This window comes from Phyllostomus discolor, chromosome 12, assembly GCF_004126475.2.
Source record: "Phyllostomus discolor isolate MPI-MPIP mPhyDis1 chromosome 12, mPhyDis1.pri.v3, whole genome shotgun sequence".
NCBI classification, from domain to species: domain Eukaryota; kingdom Metazoa; phylum Chordata; class Mammalia; order Chiroptera; family Phyllostomidae; genus Phyllostomus; species Phyllostomus discolor.
Genome location: NC_040914.2, coordinates 44,978,641 through 45,005,554, shown reverse-complemented (window position 1 = coordinate 45,005,554; position 26,914 = coordinate 44,978,641). Strand labels below are relative to the sequence as shown.

At 50.8% G+C, this 26,914-nt stretch overlaps 1 protein-coding gene across 4 annotated transcripts in view; it reads right to left on the bottom strand.

The window, feature by feature from the left end:
- The window catches only part of SCAPER (S-phase cyclin A associated protein in the ER), a 144,372-nt gene that overhangs the window by 85,059 nt on the left and 32,399 nt on the right, over positions 1-26,914 (bottom strand). For all 4 annotated transcript variants that reach the window (XM_028502379.2, XM_036013194.1, XM_028502377.2 and 1 more), the window contains 8 exons: positions 26,590-26,730; positions 23,220-23,375; positions 22,116-22,258; positions 19,484-19,565; positions 17,922-18,074; positions 17,257-17,364; positions 6,350-6,486; positions 3,613-3,678 (listed from right to left, as the gene is read on the bottom strand). In XM_028502379.2, the coding sequence (XP_028358180.1) occupies positions 3,613-3,678; positions 6,350-6,486; positions 17,257-17,364; positions 17,922-18,074; positions 19,484-19,565; positions 22,116-22,258; positions 23,220-23,375; positions 26,590-26,730 (986 nt within the window). The remainder of the gene's footprint in view (positions 1-3,612; positions 3,679-6,349; positions 6,487-17,256; positions 17,365-17,921; positions 18,075-19,483; positions 19,566-22,115; positions 22,259-23,219; positions 23,376-26,589; positions 26,731-26,914) is intronic.

Here is a 26,914-nt window from a genome sequence, read left to right as displayed (position 1 = left end):
GACTTTCTCCGCCAGGACTAGCCCTCGAAACCACTCGTCACAAGTGGCTCCCACACAGAGCTTTACGGCAGAACACCCTGCCACGAGGGGCACGTTCCAGTTCTGGACTGTCCACCGAGGTGGCTGCTGAGCACTTGAAATACAGTCCCCGAGACCAGAAGGTACCACACTGGACAGTGAGGGGTGCAGAGTCACCTGGACGAGAGAGGCTCCTGGCCACTGTCCGCTGCCACACCCACGGCGCCCGAAGTGCCACAGACCTTCAACAACAAATGGTCCGAGGAGGAGTTTCTTGTTCACGCTCTTAATACTGCCCGCAACCTCGCAGGTTACAAGGTACGTTCCTGTACCTGACGTCATTTAAGCCTCCGAAAAACACTGCCTGTGAGCGTTGTCCCCGTTTGGAAAAGGAAGAAACCGAGGCTCCAGGAGGTCGGGGACTTTCCCCAAAGTCTCACAAGCGGTACCAGTGCTCCTGGGACTAGGAGCCTGGACGGTCCACCCTCGAACCTCAGGCTTTTCTCTCTGTACCACATGAGTCAACCCAGACACGGAAAGCTATTCACAGATGAATAATACCCTAGGATACAATTTCATCCATAAGTGCATTTATGCAAAAATTTGAAATTTCTCAAAAAAAACCCCCCAAAACAACAACAGCAAATGCAGTTTAACAAAGACGCTGATGAGCTCTGGGTTAAACCCAAGCTGCCTGTATAAGGTTCCTCTGACGTGTGGAAAAACGAACACGAAACTCCCGGGTCCGAAACACCTGAGCTGGAAACAGCACAGAACACGTGGGAGCCCTGGGAAGGTCATTCGCTCCCAATCTCAGTCTCCTCATCTTAAAAGTGGAGTTAACATGGAGATTTTTCTTTCCTTCCAGAGCCTTTGAAGCTCACAGGTAATCAGTGCGATGCACCCCATTCACCACAGCGGACATCTAATAAATGGTCCACTACTACTACTACTACTCATTGACAGAAGGCTCTCCCTCCAACAAAAGTGAAACGGGATGTAAAAAAAAAAAGTACGAAAACTGAGTGAGAGCAACATGCTTCTTTTCCCTTCCAGCTGAATACGGGCTGCAGTCCCATCCGACCAGAGTTACGGACCTTCTCACGCAGGAGAGTGCCAGCAGCGAACCTCGCCGTGTGACAGACAAGGAGCCACTCCAGCGTTTGGCCGAACAAAGCCTGCACGGCGCGTAACCAGACACCCAGCCTCCGCCGCGGACGCCGATGAACCCAGCAGCGTTCTTACCAAGAATGCTCACAGTCCACTGAAAACCAGAGGTACTCGGGGAGGCACAAGGGCCATTTTAGTTCACAGAATACAGGAGGCTTGGATTTCACCGAGGTCAGTCAAACCTGGGGTGCGTGTGAGCCTGCGCTGCGAGGACGAGCGCCAAATCAAGGGGAACACGAGCTAGCCCTCGGCCTCACCCCCTGCCCGCCCGTCTCCAGGGAAAACGCCCCAGACTTTGATGCCGACTGTAAACAACTGTACTGGGGTCCTGAAAGCTGCGCTTTCTCCACAAGGCAAGAACAGGAGCAGTTTGAAGGGTGCGGGTTTTAACACGCAAATTGTTATCTGGATTACTTCTTACAGGAAAAGAAGAAGTGGATGTGTTGTAGCTCCTGCCCTAAAACACGGGGAGTGTCTGCCCGACAACTGGCTTTGTGGAGAGTGTTGTATGGCCAGACGCTTTCTTCTCAAAACCTGGACAAACTCTGCCAGCGGCCCTGCACTCAGACCTGCCAGCGGTCACTGGGGGACGCGAGAGCCTCTCTGGAAGGAACCCCAGCCTCTGCCGCAGGTCAGTCTGGGGGAGTCTGCTGCGACCACCGGGGAGGGGTGTGGAAGGGCGAACAACCAGGCTGGGTCCACGTGGTGTGCCCGACACGAAGACAAACCCGCTAACTGTCCTCCTTTGTCGCCGCCTCCATTGCAAAGGTACATGGTCCAAATTCAAGGCTACTGGCTTCCCTTGTATTTTTACACAATGTGCTCAAACCTGTGCTTCTGAGCATAAGAGCTGGAGAACCCCCATGCAGGGTGGAAGCGTCGGTGCACAGGGACAGCCTCCGGGGTGGCACATGTCCACGCCCGTCCGACAGCACCCCTTCCGAAGGGAGAAGAAGGACCCGCCCTCCGGCCCAGGCCCCTCGCCCTGCACTCCAGGGCTGCCCGCACACGCTCGATGCTGCCGGGGCGCCCCTCTCAGCGGGAAGGCTCAGCAAATGTGTGCGTGTTACCTTGTGAGTTAATACATTATATGCCACATCTATATCCCTACGCATTTACACCTACATTTATTTCCATTTATATTTCTGTGCGTTGGCAATTCCGAGTTAAAGTGATGCCTGCAATTCCACACCACCACCACACGGTGTCTCTATTGTCCCTGGGTCCATTCAACTCCCCTCTCCGGCAGGGAGCAGCTCCCCTATCACCATCCTCAACACGGACGGACGGGACTGGCTCGCCCAGCCCAGACCCCTCCCTGTCTCAGCTGCTGCCGCCTCCCGGCTCGGGCTCTGCCAGTCCATTCAGGGCTCTCCCCTCTTATCCCCCCCCCCCCCCGCGTGGGCGTCCACACCCTGGCCAGGCGGCCCTCTTCAGCTGGGCCCCTGCACAGAGAGGGCTCCCCACTGCTCTGACCTCCCGCGCCGGGCCGCCTGCCTGCCCACAGGGAAGCTCCCTTCACCACGCGTGGGCTCCGAGTCACCACACTCAGCCACCCAGGAATGTCCGCCTCAGCCACCTGGGGCTCGGACCCCCCTGCCCCCCAGGCCCACCAGGGCCTCCAGGCACCCCCAAGGCAGGGACGTTCTTGTCCAGCTGTGATAGCTGCTCCAGGAAAATGCCGCAGCTTCCCTGTCAACAACTATATGGTTACAGACAGCCCTCAACCTGTGGGATTTAAGTGTTTCTTGACCTTCTTCACCAGTAAACGTCACCTTTGCATGTAACTGCTTGGGTGCACTTCGCATGATTTCACTGAACAGCATGAAGCCTGCAGGGCGTGTCCTTTGCCCCCGACTCATGCCCCCTGAGGCCACAGCAGCCTGCTCACCGTCAGCAGCGTGGGGACCCGCCCACTGCACTCCCGCGGGCAGCGGGTCAGGGAGGAGCCCACCGGGCATTTCTGTGCGCCTCTCGGTTCTGTCATCATGGAGTCCAAACCCTCATCTGTCACAACGGTTCTGAAAGACCTCCCACAGCAAGAACCGGCCGTCTGTCTGGCCAGAACCCATTCTGTCAGCCCAGGTGACACTCTGGACGAGATGCTTCCCTGCTGGGGACCATCCTGTGCCCTGAGGGGCGTCTCACAGCGTCTGTCCCCGGCCTGTCCCCGCACCGCAGGGCAGCAGCACCGCCCCCCCCCCCCCCCCGGGCTGTGGTAACGGAAGTGCCACCCACACCCCAGACAGAGACAAACGTCCCCTGGCAGGTCTGTCCCGGGTGGGGCCACGCTGCGTCGGGAGAGTCTAGTTCTGTGTCGCAGACACGGAGCCGCGATCACAGGCTCGTGCTGCCAGTTCAGACAAGCGTGCTGGAGGCGGGGACTGAAGAGCCGGGGACCAGAGCGCAGGACGAGGTACTCACTTGGCTTTGTAAGGCGAGTCAGAGGCAGAACTTTTTGTTTCTGTTAAACTTTCGTATTCCTTGGCCCTGAAGAGAAAACGTTTAATCAGTGTTAGCTATTTTGCTGATAATTTTTATAGCACACAAAAACCCTAGGTGTGTTTTCCCTCTCCCAAAATTAGGAGCATTAATATATTAGATTTAACACTTTGATTTCTGTGACTGCTTCTTTAAAATGCTGCGAATGCCGTCCAAAAAGACTAGACTGAAAATACGCCTTTCCTCACAGGACAGAAAGCAGATTCATGAAAACACGTCTGAGGTACAGACCTAGTACAGACCAATGCTTATTTTCCAAAGTGTTAAAGTCATCATTATTACGTTTGAAACCATATGAAGTTTCTACAAGGCAGTTGAGGTGGGTAAGTATCTATATGCCTTAAAAGGTGTGCAACGTAAAATTAAATACAGGCAAAGAGTAACCATTAAACTTTAGAAATAATTTAAAAGGCAGTAGAAATAATTTGACCAGACACTCAAAATTGACTTGTTCTGTTTTGTTTTTGTGTTCTCTGCTGACTAGTCCCCCATGCCTGGGAAAACCTGCGATAAGCCCCTCCTGCCGCGGGGCTCCCCGCAGCTCGAGCCAGTCAGGCCGACGGCCACAGCCCTCCGCCGTCTGACACGGGTGTCACCACGGCAACCCATCCCGGGGACTTAGTTTGTCAATTTCTCTTTTTTGGAGCAAAAAGGTACTTTAAGTTTTAAACTGCTCATCCAAAGGGTCTTAGCCTCAAAGAATCACTCCAGTTACCTACGAAAGAACCAGTCACAATATATACCAATCTAGACAAAAACGACAGGTGAAAAAATAAACTCCACTTCGTAAAGCGTGAAAGACACAAACTGTGACTGGCCAGTAAGGACAAGGAAAGTAGCGCAGGCTATTCCTGGGAACAAAGGAGTAACTAAGCTAGATGAAATATTAGATCATGTTACTTAAACCTCCACGTGCTCAACGCTACCGGTGACACATCGGGACACATCAAAACGGGGAAGGAACCACTCTGTAGTTGCGAGTGGTTCTGCCCCCACAGGAGAGGCGGCTGCACAAGCTCCTTCGCAGCTCGACGTGGTGCTGTCTCCACCTGACGGAGGTGAGACAGGCTCAGGAAGACGTCGGTGGTAGTGAAACACACGCTTGTGCGGGGCTTCCCGTGGAGACAGGGAAGGAGGTGAGCGCTGGCCGTGTGGACAGCTCGGGGAGAGCCGCCCGGCAAGAGGACGCCGCCAGAGGTTCGGAGGAGAGAAAGCGACACACTCGGACTTGCATTCACCAGGCTCGCTGTGGCCACGGTGTGCAGACGAGGGGGGCAGTGGCAGGGGCCCAGACTAGGACACTAGCGGGGAGACTATGGAAGCGCTACGGGGCCACCAGGTGAGGGCCCGGGGAGGCGGGGGCCCGGGGAGGGGAGGGCCCGGGGGGAGGAGAGGCAGCAGTGAAGGTCGACAGTCAGATGCCGGGCACATCTGACGCGGAGCTGCCACTATCTGCAGCTGCACTGGACGTGAGGTCAGCTCGGGAGCGAGAAGGGCCTGGGATGGGCAGAGGCTGGTCTGGCAGGTGCCCAGTGTGAGAAAACCGGAAGACACAGAGTCAGTAGGCAGAGGATAAAGCCCCAGGACTGGGTTAGCTCACCCAGTGAACGTGCACACGGCGGGCAGGGGGGCGGGGGGGGGCGTCCAAAGGACGGGCTCTGTGCTGCTCCAGTGTCAGGAGTTCAGCGGGTTCTTAGCATAAACCAGAAACGAAGGCCTGTCACCCCTGAAGTTCACTGCGGAACTACTTTTACAAACTTGGAGGGGCACCCCAAAACACAACAGAGAAAGCCTCTTGTATCCTTTGCGTCCGTGACTACTCTGAAGTGTTCACTGGCTCCGTAAGACGACGACGGAGCCGTCCCACGCACCGCAGCTGCAGCCTGGGCACTGCGCAGGGGTGACCGCCCCGCACCGGCGCTCCAGGCGGGCGTGTCTGCGGCCCCACGGGCCCAGCGTCTCCACCCCTCGAGGGGTTTGGGAACAGAGGGGCTGCAACGCAGTCAGGCTCCCTCCTCTCAGATCCTCCACGGAGGAGGACCTGCAGCGCGTCCTCGGACGAGGCTCATCTGTCATCGGGTGATGACGGAGCCCGCGAGGTCGCGGCGCGCCACACAGCTGTCTGGTCCTCGGCTGTCACCGGGAGGCTGATGACAAACTACAGGTCTGACAACTCACTTTCCATTTCCAGATATTTCTTGAACTTTCTCTTGTTGTGACAGGCAAGCAAATGGATTAAAGCTAGTCATGGGATTTGACACCACAGCCAGCAGACTTCTATTTGTTGATTGCTATTGATTTTCTTTAATACTTCATTTAAAAATCAATAGCTGGAAAGAGAAATAGGCCTGGTTTACACACACTCCGACGCACCCCTGCAAGCTGGAGGAGGCACGAGTCTGGCACAGCTTCTGCATCAAATTATAGGAAGAGCTCTTAGCAGGTGAAGGCAAGGGCTTTAGATCGATACGCAGTTTTCCTTCTCAATCAAAGAAAGTGGCTATAAATTAGGCTCATCAGTGTTCCTTTCAAGGCTTTGTTGAAGTAAACAACCTTAAACTTTTTTTTGGGAGGGGGGGTGGAGGGCCTTCCTTGAATTTACACTAAAAAGAACACATCACTACCAGTTCTGTTCTGTTTTTAAGGGTGTGTATGGTACCTGGAGTTCATGCGGGCTTTTATCTTCCTGGCTTTTTTTTTATTTTTTTGCCGCTCTTCTCCATCTCTCGGTGGCTCTGGGGGAGCTGTGCTCTCAACCACGATGTCGATGATGTACTTCTTTAAGGACAGATGCTCCTGGAAGACAAACAAAGGCAACAGTGAAGACGGAGACGGAGAAGACGAGTGAAAACCACGCGGCGCTGCTACAGATGACAGCCAGCACGGAAGACCACACGGAGGCAGTGACCGTGACCTCCAGGACACCCCGGTCTCCACCGAGCTCTGGATGCTGCTGTTTGACTGGAGACGCTCACAGACTCCTCAGACCTCCGCTGCATGCCAGCAAAGTGCTGGCCACGCAAGCACACGGGCAGGAGCAGGGGCAACACGCAGACTCGGGTCTGAGCTGGAGGCCGCAGGAGGACTGGGGGGCAGAGTACTGTCCACTGAAGGGGAAAAGGGAAGAGCACCCTGTGTCTCGGATGCCTGGAGCGCTCGCTGGAAAAGAAACGTGACACAGACACACTACAGAGGAGGTTAAGTCAAACTCCTGCAGCCTTCGATGTGAACTGTAAGAATTCATGAGCCGTTATCTTTAAGTAGACGGAACGTAAATAAATACACCTGTATATGAGTATTTCTACTCACGCACATCACATACACGTTAGCTGTTTCTGAATTCTGTTCACAATGACCAGCCCGGCAGCAATGAGCATTCCCACTCCTGAAATACCATTTCTCATTAAAACCAGCCAGGGCTTCTTAGAAAAACAGCTGATCACAAACCTAAACATCTTCCCATAACGAGTGGCAAGATAACGATCAAAATCAGCTAAGCTCACATCAAAAGAACTTCAGAGTGAACTCCAAAAGGCTCTCACTACCAAAAAGGGGCACGATTTGAGGCTCCAAGAAGAAAATTTTAAATGATTAAACCTCATCCGAAGTGTTTACCTGTAAGTTTATAATCACCCATATATTTTTAGACTTAACTAGACACCTTTGGAAGATAATTGAGAACCAATTCATTATCTCGAAAACTGGTAAATAATCAAAATTTTATCCTGCCACCCAGTAGCCAAATAGTAGACAAGGGACAGCATTTCCTTATAAGTGTATTCAAAGTAATAAATGAAAATAAAATGCAGATTGGGAGAACCCCCGCATCCAGGAACAAATGAATCAAGGCACGCACTCCGTAACGGCTAACAGCATCAGGAGCTGATACCTCGATACCACAATCAGACGCCACGCTCACCCTGATGGAAGAACTCAGCCCAACGACAGCCTTTCCACACAGGCTGCATCATGGCCCGGTCGGCCCCACACCCACCCCCCTGCCTGCTGGCAGGTCACACCAGCACGCTGCTCCGGGGTGGCCCGCGCACTAGCAGAGCATCAGCCAGTCACACGACGCCTCTGCCGAGGCCTGGACTTCCCCGTGCCCCCAGAGCTGGAGGGGCCACGTGACAGAACCCCAGTCAAAGGGATGGTGAGAACACGCTCAGTGTCTGAAGGCCCGTTCGCCGACGTCCACCCCTGCAAACTGGGACCCGGAAGGGCCAGAGTTCTTGCCCTGTGTACACGGGCTGGCAGCCACCCCCCTCCCCCCCCCGCTGGTCCTCAGCAGGAGTCCAGTCTGCAGCACCTGGTGGCTGAATCACTCCTCCTCTCTGCTCGGCGTCCCAGATTCCTCACACGGTCAGAGCCACGGCCTGAACCCTAGAACCTAACCTTGGGGCTCCAGTCCTTGATGACGTCCTTCCCTCAGACCCCAAGGAGCCAGCAAGGACCAGAAAACACCGCAACCCGCCGTCTCCTGCTGACGTGCAGCACGGCGTCCCGGCCCCTGCTCTCCGTGAACCGCCGACCGGCCTCAGGGCCCCTGTCCGCTTAACATTTAAGGAAGTGCTCAGGGAAAAAAAATAAAGGTATTTTAGATCATTTTACTTCTGCAAAATTACTGGAAGGAAATAGGGAAGTACCAAAATCTCTCTCTAGAAATATATTCGCTGCGGTGAGATTTACGAACGCCACAAAATACCAGCAGCAGAGAGCTGGTCGCATAAATCGCGGCCCACAGGAGGCTGACTATGCAGACGTCATTAGCTTTAAACAACAGTAATGTTAAAAAACATCCACCGTGTAATAATAAATAAAAGAATCAGGATTCAAAATCTATATAATACAGTTTATATATAAATGTGTAAGATTTATATGTTCATATATAAAAAAAGCAGAAATGAGTAGATCAATATATTAACAGTAGACATTTTCTCAAATATTCTACAAGTTATATATATTAATTGCGAAATTAATGCTAATAAGAAAGTGCAAGGAAAAGCCAACTCTTTGAAGAAAAGAGGGTCGATCTGTATAAGGTTACAGTTGCTGTGGAGGAGTGAATAATGTGACTGTGTGAAAACGCACTCATTTCGTCATCACTCAAAATTCTAATCACTGAGCCACCGGCACGAGGCAAAGCGAAGTGTGCTCTGGAGCACGGTGTGTGCGGTCCACTCTGTCCTCTCCCAAACACACATCGATCAGGACAGACGCCACCCCCAAGGCCCCCGGGTCTCCCTGCTCCTGAACACACAGGAAGGGTGCGCTCCTGCCCTCCCGGAGTCCTGCTCGCCCACGTGCTCGTCAGAAAGGCTCTCCGCTGGCCTCGCTACCTGACGTGTGCATTCTGCATGAGCACGTGCACACAAACGGGGGGGGGGGGGGGGGGGGGGGGGACAGTTCCTTCTCCAGGGACAGAAGCGCAGGCTGGCCCGTCAGAAACGGCACTGCGTCGAGGTGTCTACCCCGGGATCAAGTCCACGACTCACGACAGAACCACTTCTCCGGGCCTCCGTTCCCTCACTTGCAGAATGAAGGCAGCGGATGGTAAAATCTAACGACCCCTCTTTTCTGACGTTCTAAGAACCATTGCGAAAAGACCAAAAGTGATGTAAGGATGGCTGATTCCATGCACACACACTAAAAAAACATAACTCTAGTTTTTAAGTCACGATTGTGACTTCTCATTGAAGTAACATTGCTATAATATGAAATACTAATAAACGTATATAAGGAAACTAATACCATACAGACATGATCTCATCAGAGTTTATACCCCTCTTATTCTTTTAATTACCTTTTATGGCATCCTAGACCAAAGCTCTGGCCGTTCTAACATAATTTACTATATTAAATATTGAGGTTTATGACCCTGATATTCTATCAAACTCCTCCTAAAGGTTCTCATAATTCCTTATTTTGTTAAAAAGAAAAAAAAGGAAGGAAGAAAGAAAGAAAGACATGAAAAAATTAAGCAGTAGATAGGTTCATGATCTTTGAGAAAGAAAGTAAAAGTTCTAAAAATAGGATAATAAGGAAATATGAAAAGACACAATATAGGAGTGCTTCCATTTTACAGCTTTCTCAGTGTTAGCTCAGAATAAACACATTTCACAAAATGTGGCACATACATATATTGAAGGAAATAATCTGCTTCCCATTATGTTGAAATATAACACAGAACTGAGAAATTTTAGGGGTGCTATTCTCCCTACATCAAAAGGGTTTAAAGGTCTCCTTTGGAAAAAAGAACAAAGCTTCATTACAATAACAACAAATATATTTTTATTTGAAAGCCAAAGAGTGTTTTTTATAAACAGAAACCCAATGTCACGCTCACGAGGCGTATTCATTCGTCTGGGGCCAGGAGTTGCCCCTCAGGAGCAGGGCGGAGGCCAAGGCGCAGGCAGGCGAGCAAACGACGCCGGGTTCTCACGCTGCGCTGGGGAAACCGGCGTCTCCCGACTTGGTTCTGCGCGTTCTCAGCCCACTCTGTGTCCAGGGCTTGTGGTTCGCGCTTGAGTTAGAAAGGTGGGGTTCCCCGGGTGTCAGAAGTGACTCAGAACACGACCAAAGGAACCGGCAGTGAACAGGTATGCTGACGGACATCCCTCCTCCACGAAACTCTCCCAGCAGGCCATCCCCCAGGCCGTCGGGAGAAGAGCCCGTGTGCACTGATGAGCCACGTCGAATAAAGCATCTACACTTATTACCCAAACCCTGTTCGAAAACGAGGGCACCCCACGCCAGCCTTAGCCCGTCTGCAGAGTTAACTGGGCTCGTTCAGAGACCCGCGACGCGGTGCGCTCCGGGCAGACGCAGCACGAGCTGAAGGCGCGGCTCGCACGACGGTGCACGTCTGTGTTTCCCGGGCACGTGTGCAGACGCAAAGCGCACAAGCAGGTGCCGAATAAGTGCGTAAAAAATAAAACAAAAACCCTGAGAGTTCCACTGTGTGTAAATAAGATGGAACACTTCATCAAACAGTAAAGTTGAAAAACGTATTTCCTGAAACAGAATGCCTTCTGTCAGAACGATGCTTTCTGTGACAGCATCACTTTGAAAAACTAAACATGTATGACCACGACAACTGTGCACACTTTCCAGGCTGTTTTAATCACACAGAAGACTTAACTCTGCCAAGTCCCCTTCTCCAGGCGTGGGGGACAGGCTTACGTTTTCGTGTATTCCAGTCTACGCACTGCGTTGCTGGGAACGACAGATGAGAGAGCGAAGCTAATGAAACACTACGAGACGGACACCCTGGGAGGAGAAAAGGCCATCTTCCGATAAGGACGGTGGTCCACCATCTGTCCCCCTGCCACTCAGTGACAGTTACAAATACCCCATCCGTTTTCTGATGGGCGCGGGTGATAAACGGCGGAAAGACTGCTCCGCGGATCCTGATGCTCCCGTCTGGTCTGACTGAGGTCTAACAGATGACGGCGCGAGGCCCAGGGCACACGCGGACCCGTGGATCACGCCGCGAAGACAGGGAGGGGTCTGAGCTCAGCGCTGGGATGGGGACGGTGCAGCTGCGGTGAGGCAGGCCTCGCCACGCAAGGTGTCTCCTCGGGATGCTCAGGTGGCAACCACGGCAAGGGGCGGAGCCATCAGGCCGCATCCTGAGGAATCATCTCCGTAACATTCCGGTAACAGCAGCACCACAGGCCACAAATGGCATCCGCCTTTCAACACAGGAGCACAGGAGCCACGGCGCTCAGAGTGGCTGTGACAGCCCCGGGGACGAGGGCTGGGGGGCGTCAGTGGCTGTGCCTCATGCTTGACGGCACCAAAACGAACACTCCCTTTCAGTCTATCACCTTCCCACCGTTTAGGAAAGGACATACGTAAAAGTACGGAAGCATAGTAAATGTGATACAAATACAAACTACATGTAATATATACACAAAATAAAAATGTAAATACAAAGCAAAAAGAGACAGAAGTTACGCCACTCTGACACCAGAAGATGAAAGACACTGCAGTCCCTGCCTCCATACCAGACAAGGGAGCGAAGGGTGTCACCAGGAGAAAGCAGGTTATTTCGTAAGAAGTCATCAAGAGCACATAAAAATCATTAGTGTCTATATGCCTAATAACACAACTTTAAATTACACGAAGCTACACTAATTGAAGTGCCAAGAGAAATTTTAAAATTCACAATTAAAATCAAAAGATTTCGGTGGCCCTCTCGAAAACGGACAGAACTAAACTGGGCAGAAAGCCAGCAGGGACCCAGCAGGCGAGGCGATGAGCGGTCCCCTTTCCCGACCACGACGATGGTGTCATGGAGGTGCACATGTGCCCAAACTCATCCCACTGCTTCAAAACACGTGCAGTCCTACGTATGACAGGTGCGCTGCAAGGCTCTTTAAGAGCGGCAACCCATTTCCCATTTGTGTGGACCTGGGCGTGGCAACACTGAGTGGAGCAACTGAAGTCCAAAAGGATTACACACAGCATGGTATTTTTTTCTAGAAGAGAAAAGCACTAAACTAAAACTGGACTCTTTAGGGTTCCCCCTAGATGCAGAGGGGGACAGCAGAGAAGGGGGAGCAAGGAGGGGAGGACCGATCCGGCGCCACTCCCCAGAATGAGGGCTGCAGCGTCACCGCTGTGCAGAAGTAACACCAAAGAGAGAGGCACTGGAGAGAGAGAGATTTCGTGTCCTCGGATGATAAAACCCATCAGCAGGATGAAACACGTAAACAGTTACCATCGTGATGATAAGCCTGTGTGACATCTGTACCAAAAAATACAGACGTGAATAGCAGGAACAGTATCTTAGCAGTCTTTCCATTTTGGAGAAAAAGTTATTATTAATAAGGACAAAACAGCGTTAAGACAGTAAAGATATTTGCATAACAATGAACAAATCTGATCTAATATATCATATGTACCCAGAGAGAAAACATACTATTCCTAAAATTGTGTAATGTATTAAGCTATAAAGAAAATCAATAAACTCCCCCAAAGAGAAGCCATCTAGCCAAAACAGCTGATCGTCATGCGATAGAAGTTGAGACGAAACACAAAGCAGTGCTCACTTGGCAGCACCCAGCTGCCGCTGTGCCAGGCGTCAGTCACGCCCAGGCGTCACCGCCCACTCCCCAGCACGCCCACTCACACAGAAACCCGGACGGACGGGAGGCCCTGCCACCCTTCTCATCCATGACCTTAGGGACACCTCTGTGTTTCAAAGGAAGTGCTTCTAAAGCCCACTAATTATTTAGAAATAGAATGAGCCTCCGAGAAATGCTTAGCGATTCGGTGACGTGCACACCCACTTGAGTCCGAGGCAGGAGTGCCCCGGCACGCCACTGAGAGGACGTGTGAGCAGTGTCTACGGTCGCCAACCCCGTCTGTAAGCGCGACACAATCTCAACCGGATTCTAATGGGATCTTCCCTGCTTAATAAGTTAATTGCAGGGGTCATACACAGATTGAAAAGCAGAGAGAGAGCCAAGGCAATTCTGAAAAAGAATAAAGAGAGACAAACTCAGCCTATTAGAGATGGAAAGAGAGATGGAAGCAAGACGACAGCAAAGAATACCACTCGATTCTCGGAAATCCTTGTCAAGCTACACATCTACACCCGGTGAAAACACCTTTCACAAACAAAAGCACGTACAAACAACAAAAAGCATAGAATTTCCTGCCAGGAGACTCTCTCTAACCTGAGTGGTGAGTACATCATAGATAACTGTTTCACTATTGTTGCGCTAATAGTATATATACATCTAATGCCCTCAGGTATTTATGATGAATTCCACCAAAATATTTACAAGTAGAAAAAGCGAAACCGTACAAACACTAGGCTGATGAACCCTGGCCGTGTGGGTGAATGAGTGTTCACACGTGTTTCGTGTGAGTGCACTGTGAGAGCTGTCTAGGAGGCACCGAGTAAGGCTGTTACTTGGTCAGAATAAAGAGGAAGGAGAGGTTCAAGTAAATTGTACTTTTTCAGTCAAATTTGGGGATGGAAAAAGGAAAATAAGGAGGACAGTGCGTTTCCCAGGGAAGACGGGTGTGTTCGGCCAGGGAGGGCAAGGCCGCACGTGCCGTCCGCGAGAGGACCGTCTGTGCAGCCGTCCGGCACCAGGGCTGGCGGGGCTCCACTTGCACATCAGGCTCCGTGGTCAGGAAGGGCCCCGTGGCATAGCTTTCCCAAAGGCCTCGTCCTTACCTGCTGTGAGCCTGTGGCTGGGGGAAGCCAGATGGCATTCGAGGGGGCAGAACAAAGATTTCGTCCAAGACTCAGGGACACGCAGGCAGAGGGGACTGAGGGTGGCCTGGGAAGAGCAGACACGAGCTCACCGGCCCCTCTCCAGAGTGGCGGTGCGGAGAGCACTGAGGTGAACGGGTCAATGAGGACCCAGGCTGGAAATCGGGTGAGAGGGGGGGCATCTGTATCAGGATCCAACCCGTCCTCCTGACGTGGGACCTCGAAGCCACGCTCTTCCACACACCGATGCTGTGGTAAGGAGAGGAGCAAGTGGCCGGGGACCAAAAACTGCTTTTCAAAAGAGGCTGTGTACTAACTGGAGACGCTTGTTAAATTACTGAACCACGCTAAGGTTCAGAACGATGAAGGAGGCCGACTCGGCTGTGGATAGAGAGCCATGCCGCCTGCGCACACCCTAGTTACACTGTGAGTGAGTGTGCCACTGTAAGAATTCCAAGAGGTGGAAAAAACACACCGGTGACAGCCAGCCCCACGTGTGTGTGGACTGCATGCTGCGTGTGCACGCGCACGTGCTCTCTGTCTCTCTCAGGCTCTCACACACGGTACACCTCACACCTCCCGTCCCAGTGAAGAGAAAACGAGGGCAACGCAAGTTTTGTCTTCTAAGAAAGGTAAGATGTTTTTGGATTATTTCTTTAGCTTCAGACTTAACTGATGTATTGGGGGGGATGGTTTACTCTAAATGAGGAGTAGTTTGTTCATTTCCTTGATTTCCTGTTGAAAAGCAAACAAGATATTTTCTTCACATGGTTGTAACAAGAGAGTCAATACTCCTGCTCCTGTTCACAGAGGGTAGCAAGGGAAGGGAAGGAACGGGTCGACCAGGAACTGTCTGCTGTTCCCCAGACAGACTGCCGGCCCCTCGCAGAGGAGGCTACTGCTTCCTCCACCTCAACGCTCGACACACGCGGCCAAGGAGCTGGACTCGCCATTTCACTAAACAAGGGACGTCTTTATGTTTCCGCTAATTTAAAATTTCGTGTTTCCTTCACCTGCCTAAGTAGCATAATTTTTCCAAGTTGTATACTAATTTGGAATTTGTAAAGCCACACTTGCTTGTAAACATCCAATAAATGAGGATTAATTTAAGATCCTTCATGAAACTCCTTTTCATAGTTTCCATGAATTAAATGAAAACAAACTATTACTTTCTATATATGTATATACACAGGCTTACATACAGAACTTGTATAATTTTCATGCTTTTAAAGCCAAGGAGTCTCACAAACAGAAACAGATGGATTCAAAATATTTTAAAAATTAACTTTTTGACCTAATTCTTTATATAGGATTAAATGTACTTCATGCAACTCCCACAAAAATCAGTACCAGCTTCTCTAGATGAATCAAACAGCAAACTACCAAAAAAATTAGTATTAATTAAAAGAAACTGCATTATTTCTCTAGCACTGCACACAAAAATATTAAATTCTGGAATGCATTTAACTAGCACCCATTTGCTCTGACCTTTAAAAAAATCACATACTTTCATGATTTGAATTCTAAGATAATAAGAGAGACAATCAAACATCTAACAGCTCTTTGTGCGAAGGCTCAAGAAGCATTAAAAATTTCCTGGTCAAATTAAAATAAAAACACAAAACACTAAACCTTTCTTGTGGGGCAACTACCTATTATATTTAACAGGCTTAAAACAAAATGTGTCAAAGATCAAGAGTAAGTTATCTGATATGTCAAATGCATAAGGTCAAAGGTACAGTTTTATTAGGTCAGAGGTGGTATAAATAAAACCTTGTGTGTCAGAGAAGAAGGGTCACAGACCTTATGTGTGTAACATAAAGACATCACAGATGACAAGTAATAACTTTAAGTAGAACAAGCATGTTGACTACAGATACCTCCACTGATTAAAAATGAAATTGCCACGTGAGAAACAAAACACTGCCTTCCTATACCACGCACCTCCTGTGCCACGCTCCACACTTGGGTTTGGGAAGAAGGGGCTGTGACTAAAATCACCACAGTTGTGCACGGCTTAGAGACAGCAACACTGGATTTCTGAGAAGTGCGACAGTGGGTTTCACTGTCGTGCGAGCATCACAACAGAGGCACCCACACGCACCTAGATGGTGCGGCCCACCCACCGCACACCTGGGCTGTGTGTGTGGCCCGCTGTTCCTCGGCTGCAGTCTGCACAGCATGTCACCGCACTGAACGCTGTGCGCAACTGTAAACAACGGCAGGGATTTCTGTATCCAAACGCAGGAAAGGTGCAGCGAAATGGGATGCCTGTGGAGGGCACTGGCCACGAACGGGCCTGCAGGACGGGGCTCTCTGGGTGGGTCAGTGCAGGGGAGAGAAGGCCTGGGGCAGGACCGCACACGGCTGCAAACGTCATTAAACACTGTGCACTTGGGCCACACTAAATTTATTTTTAAAATTATCTGTCTTTGATAATTAAGTTACCTCAGCTTTCTGTAATTTTTGTACTTCATAAACTTTAAAATTTCTAGCTTTTCAACTCTTATGCATTAACACTTAGCTTAAAACACAGATGCGTGCCCTGAGAGGGTGGCTCAGGTGGTCGGAGCCTCACCCCCCACACCAGAAGGTCGCAGGTCCGACCCCCGGGCGGGGTGCATATGGGAGGCAACCGGCCGATGTTTTCCTCTTTCACATCCATGCTTCTCCCTCCCTCTCCAGTCAGTAAACACACCCCTGGGTGAGGGTTACAAACGGGGGAGGGCGTTACACATGCATCTGCACCCACACTCAGTAAGGCCCTCGAAGAACCACAATAACCTTTCCCAGGCTTCTCAGGAGATGCTTGATGAACTGAATTTTTCATCCTTGGGTACTTTTAGAAATTTGTTATTACAAATAAAACCACTAAGTTCATAGATTAGTAATGTCATCCACATCTCAAAAGCAGTTGGTCAAAAAAATTTATAAAAGTACTTACACACAAATAATAATTATAAATAAATAATGCATTTCCAAAAATTTCTAAATCACATACTATCATTAACTTGGTACATTATCATATACACTATCATATAAAGAGCATATTATTTTACATGAAATTTATATTGTCAACTGTTGGCCAACAAATGCAGAGAACCACTAATAAGTCTTCCTTTGTATCACTAAAGTATAAACATGCCGTAACCTGTTTTATACTGAGATTGTATAAAAAACAGTGTTTAATCCTCAGGTCTGTGTCTCCTGTTAGTGTGCACCCTGCAGGAACAACACATCTGCACACCAGGGCAGCCACTGAGTGTTAACACCGTCGCCCGCAAGCACAGAAACGCACATGACCGCGGAGCCCTGGGGGGCGGGGAGCTCACCACTTCCTCGTCGGACAGCTCCCGCCCCTGGATGCTGCTGCTCTCCCTCACCGCCTGCTGGTGCTTCCTCCCCTTGATGTGGCTGAACAGGTACACCTCGGACGAGATCTGAGGGCACACGACCAGAGCGGTGAGACCAACGCTGAACTGCAATTCATGTTCAATGTCACCCATTCAACCCATCACACTACACGCAGGCTGGCATCACGCTAGTATTTATGTGTTAGGCTTAAAAATGTTTTTCTTTAGGATGCAATTCTGAGAATCCGCTAGAGTAGACATGGTCAAAACAGGGCATGCCATGACAGCCAACCTGCACGGGACGTCACTTCTTCCAAGTACCAGGGGTCAAGTGTCGGCACTGAAAACACCCCTTTTCTTTTCTCGGTTCCAATACGGAGAAGCACTGCCTCGGGCTATCACTGAGCAGGTGCACTTCCATTCCAGTGGCGGCTGCGTAACTCCGCACTTTGTGGTTCTACTTCTAAATGCTGATATTATTTTTGTACTACTTACTTTGCATATTAAAAAAACAAACAATTCATGGTACTCAGCAGATGCCTTAATGTGAGCTCTAAAAATCAAGGAGAGCATGTTTTCATAGTCCCATAAACCGCGGTAATAAACTGGAATGCATCTCCGCCACGCTGAGAATGACCACCCACCAGGACACTGCACAGCGAACACTGCTTCTTCCTCTCGTACGGGGTCAGCTTGGGGGCGTAATCGGTGTTCGCGTGCCGCCCGCTGCTCAGCTCGGCAGCTTTCTCCTTCCTCTGTTCCATCTGCTCCATGTGTCTCCGGATGCTCTCATCATGCTGCAGGCGAAGGGTCAGGGTGTGACAATACACAGCGTTATTCCATGTGCACTGATAACCTGAGGAAGTATCTCTATAAAACAACAGGACATCTTAATTCAACGGTGACCTGAGCACGGAGGACAACTCACAGGAAGCCCTCGGACCCCTCCTGCACGTAGGGCAGCGGTTCTGACGGCGGCCCCACGGAGCCGCACCGCGGGGCGTTCATCAGAGCCCGTGGGAGAGGTTCCGTAGTCGAGTAAACGTGGGAAACAGTAAGCGAAAGCTAAAAGGGCTTTTACAGTGTAACTCTATGTAGCCTGTAGCACGTCACTGTGCGTCAGCCAGGGCTCAATAAACGGAGCTCGCATGAAGCGACGCCTCACCCACGCGTGACACACAGCTCGCCCTCGGGGGGCGGGGGGCAGTTCCCGAACAGCTGCGGGAAGCGCTGACCCGCAGGTGCAGACCAAGCCAAGTCTCACAGCAGAAGAGGCCTGTCAGGCCAAAGACCTCTGCCCACACCCACTGCGCTTCCAGCCGCCCATACCTCCAGGACTTCCCAGAGAACAACAACAACAACAACAAAACACACACCAAGAAACACTGCTGCAGACTCTGACTTCATGCTCACACTGCTTCATGTGGCTGCAACAGCAGCCCGCCCAGGGGTAACTTGTCCTTTGAGATGCAGCTCAGGAATTCCTTTCTAAACTCACTTCCCCGACACCCTCCATGGAGACCGGGTGCCCCCCCCCCCCCGCCCCGTGGACTCCCACAGCACTCTGGGAAAGCCTCTCTCCGAGAGGAAACTCTCCGCTCAGCACTGGAGCCTCACCCTGGAGCCCGCGTTCCCTGAAATCCGGGATCATGCCTCCCTCGTCCCTGTCCCCACGCCCACCCCCGCTCAGTAACATTCTCCGTGTTCAACTTGGACGCACGACAAAGCCCTGGGGCTGCGAGAACAGCGGGGCGTGGTGGTGGTGGTGCGCTGCCCCGTGGGTCCCGCCACCCCTGGGCGGATGACAGCGACGCGTCAACCACCGGGACGGACGTCAACCGCAGTGACAGGACGGGGACGTTCGCGCTGCCACAAGCTGCGGTGCTCCCTGTGGTGACGCGTTTCTGGAAAACGCCAGTTCCTCATCGTCTCCCAGCTACAAGCGTACGAATCAGGGCTCAGGAAAAACAAGAAATGTTCAAGTGTGTTTAATTTTCTCCCTCAACCGCTTTATCCTGTTAAAATAAATTCCGTTTTCAGACAGTTGAACTAGCCCATACGATGGGGGCCAAGTCGCACGTCCCGTTACCCAGAGACCGGGAGGACATGCACATTCAGTTTTCTGTGCGGTGAGCTCGACGGCGAACGAGCCAACTCACGCCGCGGCGCCACGCACGGCTCCGAAGCGTCCCTCGCGAGTCCCCACCTTGAGCTGGATTTTCTTCTGCAGCTCCTCCACGGCCTCCTGCTGCGCGGCCGTGAGCGCGGCCAGCCGCTCCTCCCGGTCCCTGGGGGAACACAGGGGGGGAACAGGCCTCGGGGTTAAAACACATCAGAAGCAGGCAAAAGAGTCACTATTTTTTAGCATCATTTTTGTAAGTGCCTGTTAGGTCCCAGGTGCACGGCGCACCAAGTGTCTGGAAAGCAGCGGAGGCGACTGGTGACGAAGCAGGTGTCTGGGCCAGGCAGGGGCTTGAACACTGGCTCTGGGGCTGTCACTCAACTATGTCACCCAGCGAAACCACAAGAACAGAGCAGAGAAGGCGCGAGCCCACACGCAGAGGAGGGGAGGAAACAATCACAGACACGCTGGGAGACACGCAGGGAGGGACGGCCACGCTTCCATCGAAGCTCTCCGCCGAGGGAGGTCGCCGTTGGACGGAGCAGACAAGGGCTACAGAGCAGCTATTGGAAACACGTTCGAATAATTAACAGTACACGAAAATAAAGAAAAACAGTAAGACGTGATTTAACAAATGGGAATCTCAACAGAGAAAGAAGAACATTCTACGACAGGGCTCCCACAGAGGGAACGGGACGTCCTTGGACAGGCAGCCGACTGGGGGAGGAGCACGGAGAGCACGATGGGGCCGGGGCGCCTGAGCCGCCAGAAAGGAAGGAAGAGCCTCGGGAACAGCCGCAGCGCGTCCGCGAGACACGGGCCAGAGGAAGGGCTCCCGAGGTCCAAGGTGGGAACAGGCGGAGCAAAAAGACGAGTGACATAACACTGGTTCACAACCCGAGGTATAAAAACCACGTCCACGGTTCACGGTGACGCAAAACCAACCAGTGAGTCGGTGGGAGAGGACAGACAACCATCCTACACTGCAAACAAGTTTCGGGGGAACCCTTCCACCCCCGGGGGGGGCTGTGCGTGGGGGCTGGCTTCCCGGAGCACAGCACGGGGGGTTTTCACAGGGACCCACACAGTGAGGATCCCCGGCGCACACCGCCTTCGCCAGGGACCGGGGAGAACCAGCCAGGGGCCAGGTGCAGTCGGGAGCAGGAACTGCTGACGTGTTGGGAACACGGACCAACATTCACCCCTGCGGCCCTCCGGGGAGAGGCCGTAACCCTGATCCAACCGTGGGAAAGCAGCTGGCAACTCCCAGCTGGGGACGTTCCACCAGACACCTGACCGCTCCTCCCCACGGTCAAGGGCATCGAAACCACAGAAAGGCTGAGGCGCTAAGGGAGCTCAGGGGGACCTCGAGAGAAATGGCGATTAGAGACCCAGAGAAAGAACAGCCGGACACCCCCCACCCCAGAGCTGATGGAAAACAGTGGTGCAGAGAGCCTGACAACCGTGAAGAGAACCAACCAAGACCGATCCGCTCACACAGAACTGTGAGAGGGCCAAGATAGTCCTGATGAAAAGGGAGTGAGTGACAGCACTAAACACCAACAGTTACCACAAAGCTTTGATAGTTGCAGCACAGAGTTAAGAAAAAGTGACCCCTGGCCCGGAAGACAGAGCCCACAGACAGGCCCAGGCATCCGTGGAAACTTGGTTTATGTCAGAAAACTTAGTAGATCAGTAGGAAAACGTTGATTTTTCAGTAACACGTGTTAGGGTATTCACATGAAAACACATGGAATTGTATTTCTATCTCAAACCACACAATAAGATCAATTCTTAGTAGATAAACACTGTACCATTAAAGAAAAACTACGACATTTTAAAGAGTATCTTCTGACTCAGGACAAAAGAGGATTTCCTAAACAAGATCAGCAAGCACAAGTCACGGCTTGTTCAGCTTTACTGCACCACAATCAAGGATTACATTAATCAAAAGACATCCTAACGAGAGTGAAAAGCAAGCCACAACCGACCGAATTTATGTGCGGTATATGTATCTGGTAAGGAAGCAGTATCTACTGAAGGTAACTCCTAAACGTCAATAAAATAGAGCCCAATAAAGAAACAGGCAAAAACTTGAATAGGCATTATATATTTAAAAAAACGGAGTGGATGATAAGTATGCAAAAATTGCTCAGCCTCAACTTTGGTCTTGGATGGTAAGTTTTCTCATCCACCAAATTTGCCACAATTAAAAGGTCAGGAAGAAATCATGCCAGCAAGGTGTACACCAAAAGGGACTTAGGTTTTGCCAACGAAATACTTTTTCCTGGTCCTCTGCATCTTAAGCAAGTGGTCATAAAATGCCGGATGACTGACGGTCATTCATCCCGATCAGAGTGGTAACTGCTGACCACTTCCCAGCCCGGTCCTCGAACTCCTGACCCCTTACGCCCCCAGCATGCTCCTGGAACTCCCCTTTGCTCAGTGAAGCAAGCCAGAACCAAACTCTGTTTCTTGCAACCAACAAAAATCTGGAAATACCAAGTTTCCCATCTAACAGAAATGTTCAAAAGTTTTCATTTCAGTATGATGTCCAAATGCCTATAAATCGAAATTATTTACAACATTTCTGTATTGGGACTATGTCTTAAAAACATCTACATGACAGCCAACGGCTTTGTTCTACGACTCATGTGAATATTCACCCACTGCAAACCGTGCGTCAGGACCAACACCAAGGCGGCACGTGCAGTACCTGGCTCTCTCCCGGGCTGCATCCTCACGGGCTTTCTCCTTCTCTTGCCTCTGCTGTTCAATCCGCGCCTCCTGCTCCTTCCTCTTCATCAGCAGTTCCTCCACGCGGGCCTGCCGCTCTGCCTCCAGCGCTCGCTTTCTTTCCTACCGCAGAAGTGGGCAACCGGATGTCAGGCTCACGTGGGAAGGAAAGGGGTGAAAGGCGACAGACACAGCCGTGACACACACGGATAATCCAACACCGATGGTGTCTGGTTTTCAGGTCACTGGCCAGCGTCACACAGAACGATCTGAATAAATGCCATTTTCAGCAGATACTACGTTACTCAAATTCTCTGAGAACCTAATAATATTCCCTGGTTAATCGCTTCTAACCCCTCGTGCTCGGAGACGGCTGCAGAAAGATTGAACATCGTGAACAAAGCACAGCTCACAGAGCTCGCGTCTGAGGGAAGCTTCCAGAAAGGAACCACTGAAGACAAGCCTGTGCTGCGGAGACAGGGGAGCTGGGAGTCAGCGCGTCTCAGCGAGGGGGCGCGGGCTCCGACTCCCTAACTGTGTTTCCAGACCCCACTGTTCACCAGCTGGGGGGCTCTGGCCTAGTCACATCACATCTGTGCCTCTGTTTTCTGAAAAACCAGCAACAGTCGTACTTATCACCACCATCACCATCACCACCATCATCATCAAGGTGGAAAACGCTTCATCGAAACGGGGCGAGCTCCCATGTGCAACGCCGCGCCCCCAGTGCACGCTGGCCCGGTGGGGTGCTTCTGCGGACTCCCGCCCCAGTGCCGGCTGGACGGTGCGTTTCTGTCAGCTCGCCCCCACTCCCCGGGCAGCGCACACAGCCTCTCCGGCCTCCTGCTCACCAGGAACGGGTCACGCTTCATAAATCTACACAACTACAGGTAAACCCTGTGGCAAAAGAATGAGAACGGTGGCTCCTAACCCTCAAGCCTTCTGAAACCTCTTGGATGCTCCCCGCCTCCCGCAACTCCCGGGCACCTCGCTTCACAGTCAGGAATGTGCTCACAGCACCCTCCCTCTTTCCGCCCGGGACATGGCAGGTGCCCGGCACGCGCCTGCCAGATACAAACTTTACCTGAACGGCCTCGTCACGCGCTTGCTTTTCCTCCTGCCTTCGCTGACGCTCTTCCTGCAGCTCATTGAGCCTCTGTTCATATTCCTTCAGTTTCGATAAAACATCATGGCGTTTATTCTGGGCTTCCAGGGTATTGATGAAGGCGATTTCGTTTACCTTAAACAAAAACAGGGAAGGTGAATTTCATAACATAAACAAATGGTGAAGCATAAAACAAAAACTTACTGACTTATGAGTCTTTTCTTTCAATACTGACCTCAAAAAATGGATCACAATACACTGTATATAATAAACCCATGGGCCTTGGTAACAACAGATTAAAAAACTCTGCCACAGAAAATATTTTTAATTCAAGAAACAAATTAAGAGGCGTATAGACCATCTTATAAAGTTCTACTTAACAGCACAGTGGCCTGCAGCCACACAAATTACATTAAGGTTTAGGTACCTGCATGTTATTCTCATGAGTTTGGACAAACCTTGAATAACATTATTTTTCCCCGCATACTCTGAGTGACAGTTAGGTACAAGACACTGAACCACAGACACTGCACCCTCAACTGCACGTACAGTAGTTCTCAAGAGCCACGTTGTGCTAGAGAGACGTTTGCAAGGGCAAAGTGTAGCTTATGATGAAGCTGACAAAAGTCAGCTGGGATGGACTCCTGCTTTCTTTAAAGCCCCAGGACTGCTGCAAAGTGGCGGAGGGAAACCGGGCAGGAACGCCTGGGCTCGCGCTCTGTGACAGGAGCGGAGGCTGCAGGGACCTGTGCTGGGGACATACAGCTGTCACCATGTGGGTTGCTCGGACCCTCAGACACAGACCCAACACGAACACGGCTGGCGGCCTCACGGCAATGGGACTAAGGCGACTGAATCCACGCCGAAAAGCACTCTGAGCAACTGCCACTGGAACACGAGTTATCCACGTGAAAAAAAATGACTCTCAGCCCTCACACCATGTGCAAAAAATAACTCAAAATGGAACACAGACCTCACTGTAAAATTAACCGTTTCTACAAAAAAGACAAAATCTGAGTGACCTGATATTTAGGTAAAGGTTTTGTTTTTAAAAGATTTTATTTATGTATTTCTAGAGAGAGGGGAAGAAAGGGAAAAAGAGAGGGAGAGAAACATCACACCCCCCACCCAGGACCCAGCCTGCAACCCAGGCATGTGCCCTGACTGGGAATCGAACCAATGACCCTTTGCCTCACAAGCCCGCGCTCAATCCACTGAGCCACACCAGCCAGGGCAAGGTAAAGGTTTTTTTTTAATAGGACACAAAAGTCGCCAAGTATGGAAGAGAAAAGTCAATATATTAAACCTTATCAACTTGGAAAACTTTAAAACACATTGTTAGGAAAATGAAAAAGGCAACCCACAGACTGAGAGAAAACACCTGCAAAACACAGGTCTGATCATCCGACATATGAATCCTCTCAGAATCCTGACATTTGCGACGACGAGGATGAGCCTGGAAGGCATTATGCTGAGTGAACTAAGCCAGACAGAGAAAGAGAAATGCCGCATGGCACCACTTATACGTGGAATCAAAAAAAAAACAGTCAAACTCATGGAAACAAGGAGTAAAAAGGCCGCTGCCGGGGCTGGGGGGGAAAGGCATGCGGAGAGGTCGTGAGAGGACAGACTTGCAGTGACACAACGCTGAGCGCACGGCACGGCTGATGGCACTGTTGTGCAAGTGAAACGTGCTCTTTCACATACACACACACACACACACACACAACACACACCACAAACGGGTGAGGTGACGGATATGTGCATTAACTCGTCCAGGGGAACCCTTAACCACGTACAGTAGATCACATCGCCATGTTGCATGCTTTAAATATCTCAGCATTTTATGTGCCAATTATACTTCAATACAGCTGAGAAAAAGAACACAATAATAATAAACCAATTTAACTTTGAAAAATGAACAAGATGTATGAACAAATATTTCACCAAATAAGAAATGCAGATAGGAAACAAGTACATGAAAACATGTTCGAAGCTGAACATTAAAGCCACACGAGAGACACTATATACACACGCACGCACACGCACACACCACCGAGAATGGCTAAAACAACGCCGTGTGACCGTGTCAGACGTCGAGGACACAACACGATAACCTCTGGGAAAACCTTTTCTTTAAAAGTTAAAGATGAACCTATCATGAGACCCTACCAATCCACGGTCAGGTATTTACTCAAGAAAAACAAAGGCACGCGTCTGCACAAAGATTAGAACGCGAATGTTCACTGCAAAACCCGGGCAGAAAACAAGTGTCCATCAACAGGTGACTGAACTAACAAATTACGCTATTTCTGTTCAGCGGTACAGAGCTCTCGGCAAAGGAAAGTAACCGATACACCATCAGAGGGGATGAAATCAAAATAGCTGTGCTGAGTGAAAGACGCCAGAGGAAGAGCACACACTGTGTGCTCCCATTCATGTGAGATGCTAGAAAATGTCAACATCCACCGTGACACAAAGCAGAGCAGCAGCGGCCGTCATGGCTGGAGGGAGGACTGAAGTCCAAGGCAGCACGGAGAGACGTTTGAGGGTGAGGGAATTGTTTAAAATCTTCACGGTACTGATAGTTGCAGGCATATATACATGTCAAAACCCATCAGTCTGATGCTTTACATATGTGCTGTCTACTGTCTATCACGTATGCCTCAAGGATGCCGTAAAATATACACATGTACCTCACAGGACCACCGCACAGATAAGATGCTGCACCTAATAGGCCGTACATGAGCCGGTGAAAGTGCTCTGTTACTGCGGCACAGAATAAACTTCATGTAAACACTTCCTTTTTTTTTTAAATGTTAGTGTTTTTTTTGTTTTTTTTTTAAGATTTTATTTATTTTATTTTTAGGGAGGGAAGGGGGAGGGAGAGAGAGAGAGAGAGAAGGAGAGAGAGGGGGGAGAGGGAGAGAGAGAGAGAGAGAGAGAGAGAGAGAGAGAGAAACATCAATGTGCAGTTGCTGGGGGTCATGGCCTGCAACCCAGGAATGTACCTTGGCTGGGAATCGAACCTGGGACACTTTGGTTCCCAGCCCGCGCTCAATCCACTGAGCTATGCCAGCCAGGGCAAGATTTTATTTATTTATTTTTAGAGAGGGAAGGGAGGGAGAAAGAGGGAGAGAGAGAGACATCAATGTGCGGTTGCTAGGGGTCATGGCCTGCAACCTAGGAATGTACCCTGACTGGGAATCGAACCTGGGACACTTTGGTTCACAGCCCGCACTCAATCCACTGAGCTACGCCAGCCAGGGCTTCGCTTCTTACACAACAACTGCAAAGGGACTTGGGCAACTAAAAAATTCCACGTTCAAAGCACCGAAGATACACCTACCTTAGCTTCTTCCTCTTGGGCTTTTTTGACAATTGCTTGTAACTGCACCTCTCGTTTAAACTCAGCATGGAGCAGTTTCTCCTCCATCATCCTGCGTCGTTGGTCCAGTAATTCCTCCTTCCACTTCCGGACGTCCTTCTCCTGCGCACAGTGGATTGCGGCATCGTTACTACCAGCGCGCACGGTCACCGCACGGGAGGGCACACTGACAAACCGCTCAGGGCTGGCCGAGTCTAGGGCCGGGGCAGAGACGGAGGGCGTGACCAGCGGTTCGGAGCACACTGCAGAGACAGACGGCCCGAGTTCATGACCTACCTGGTGCCCC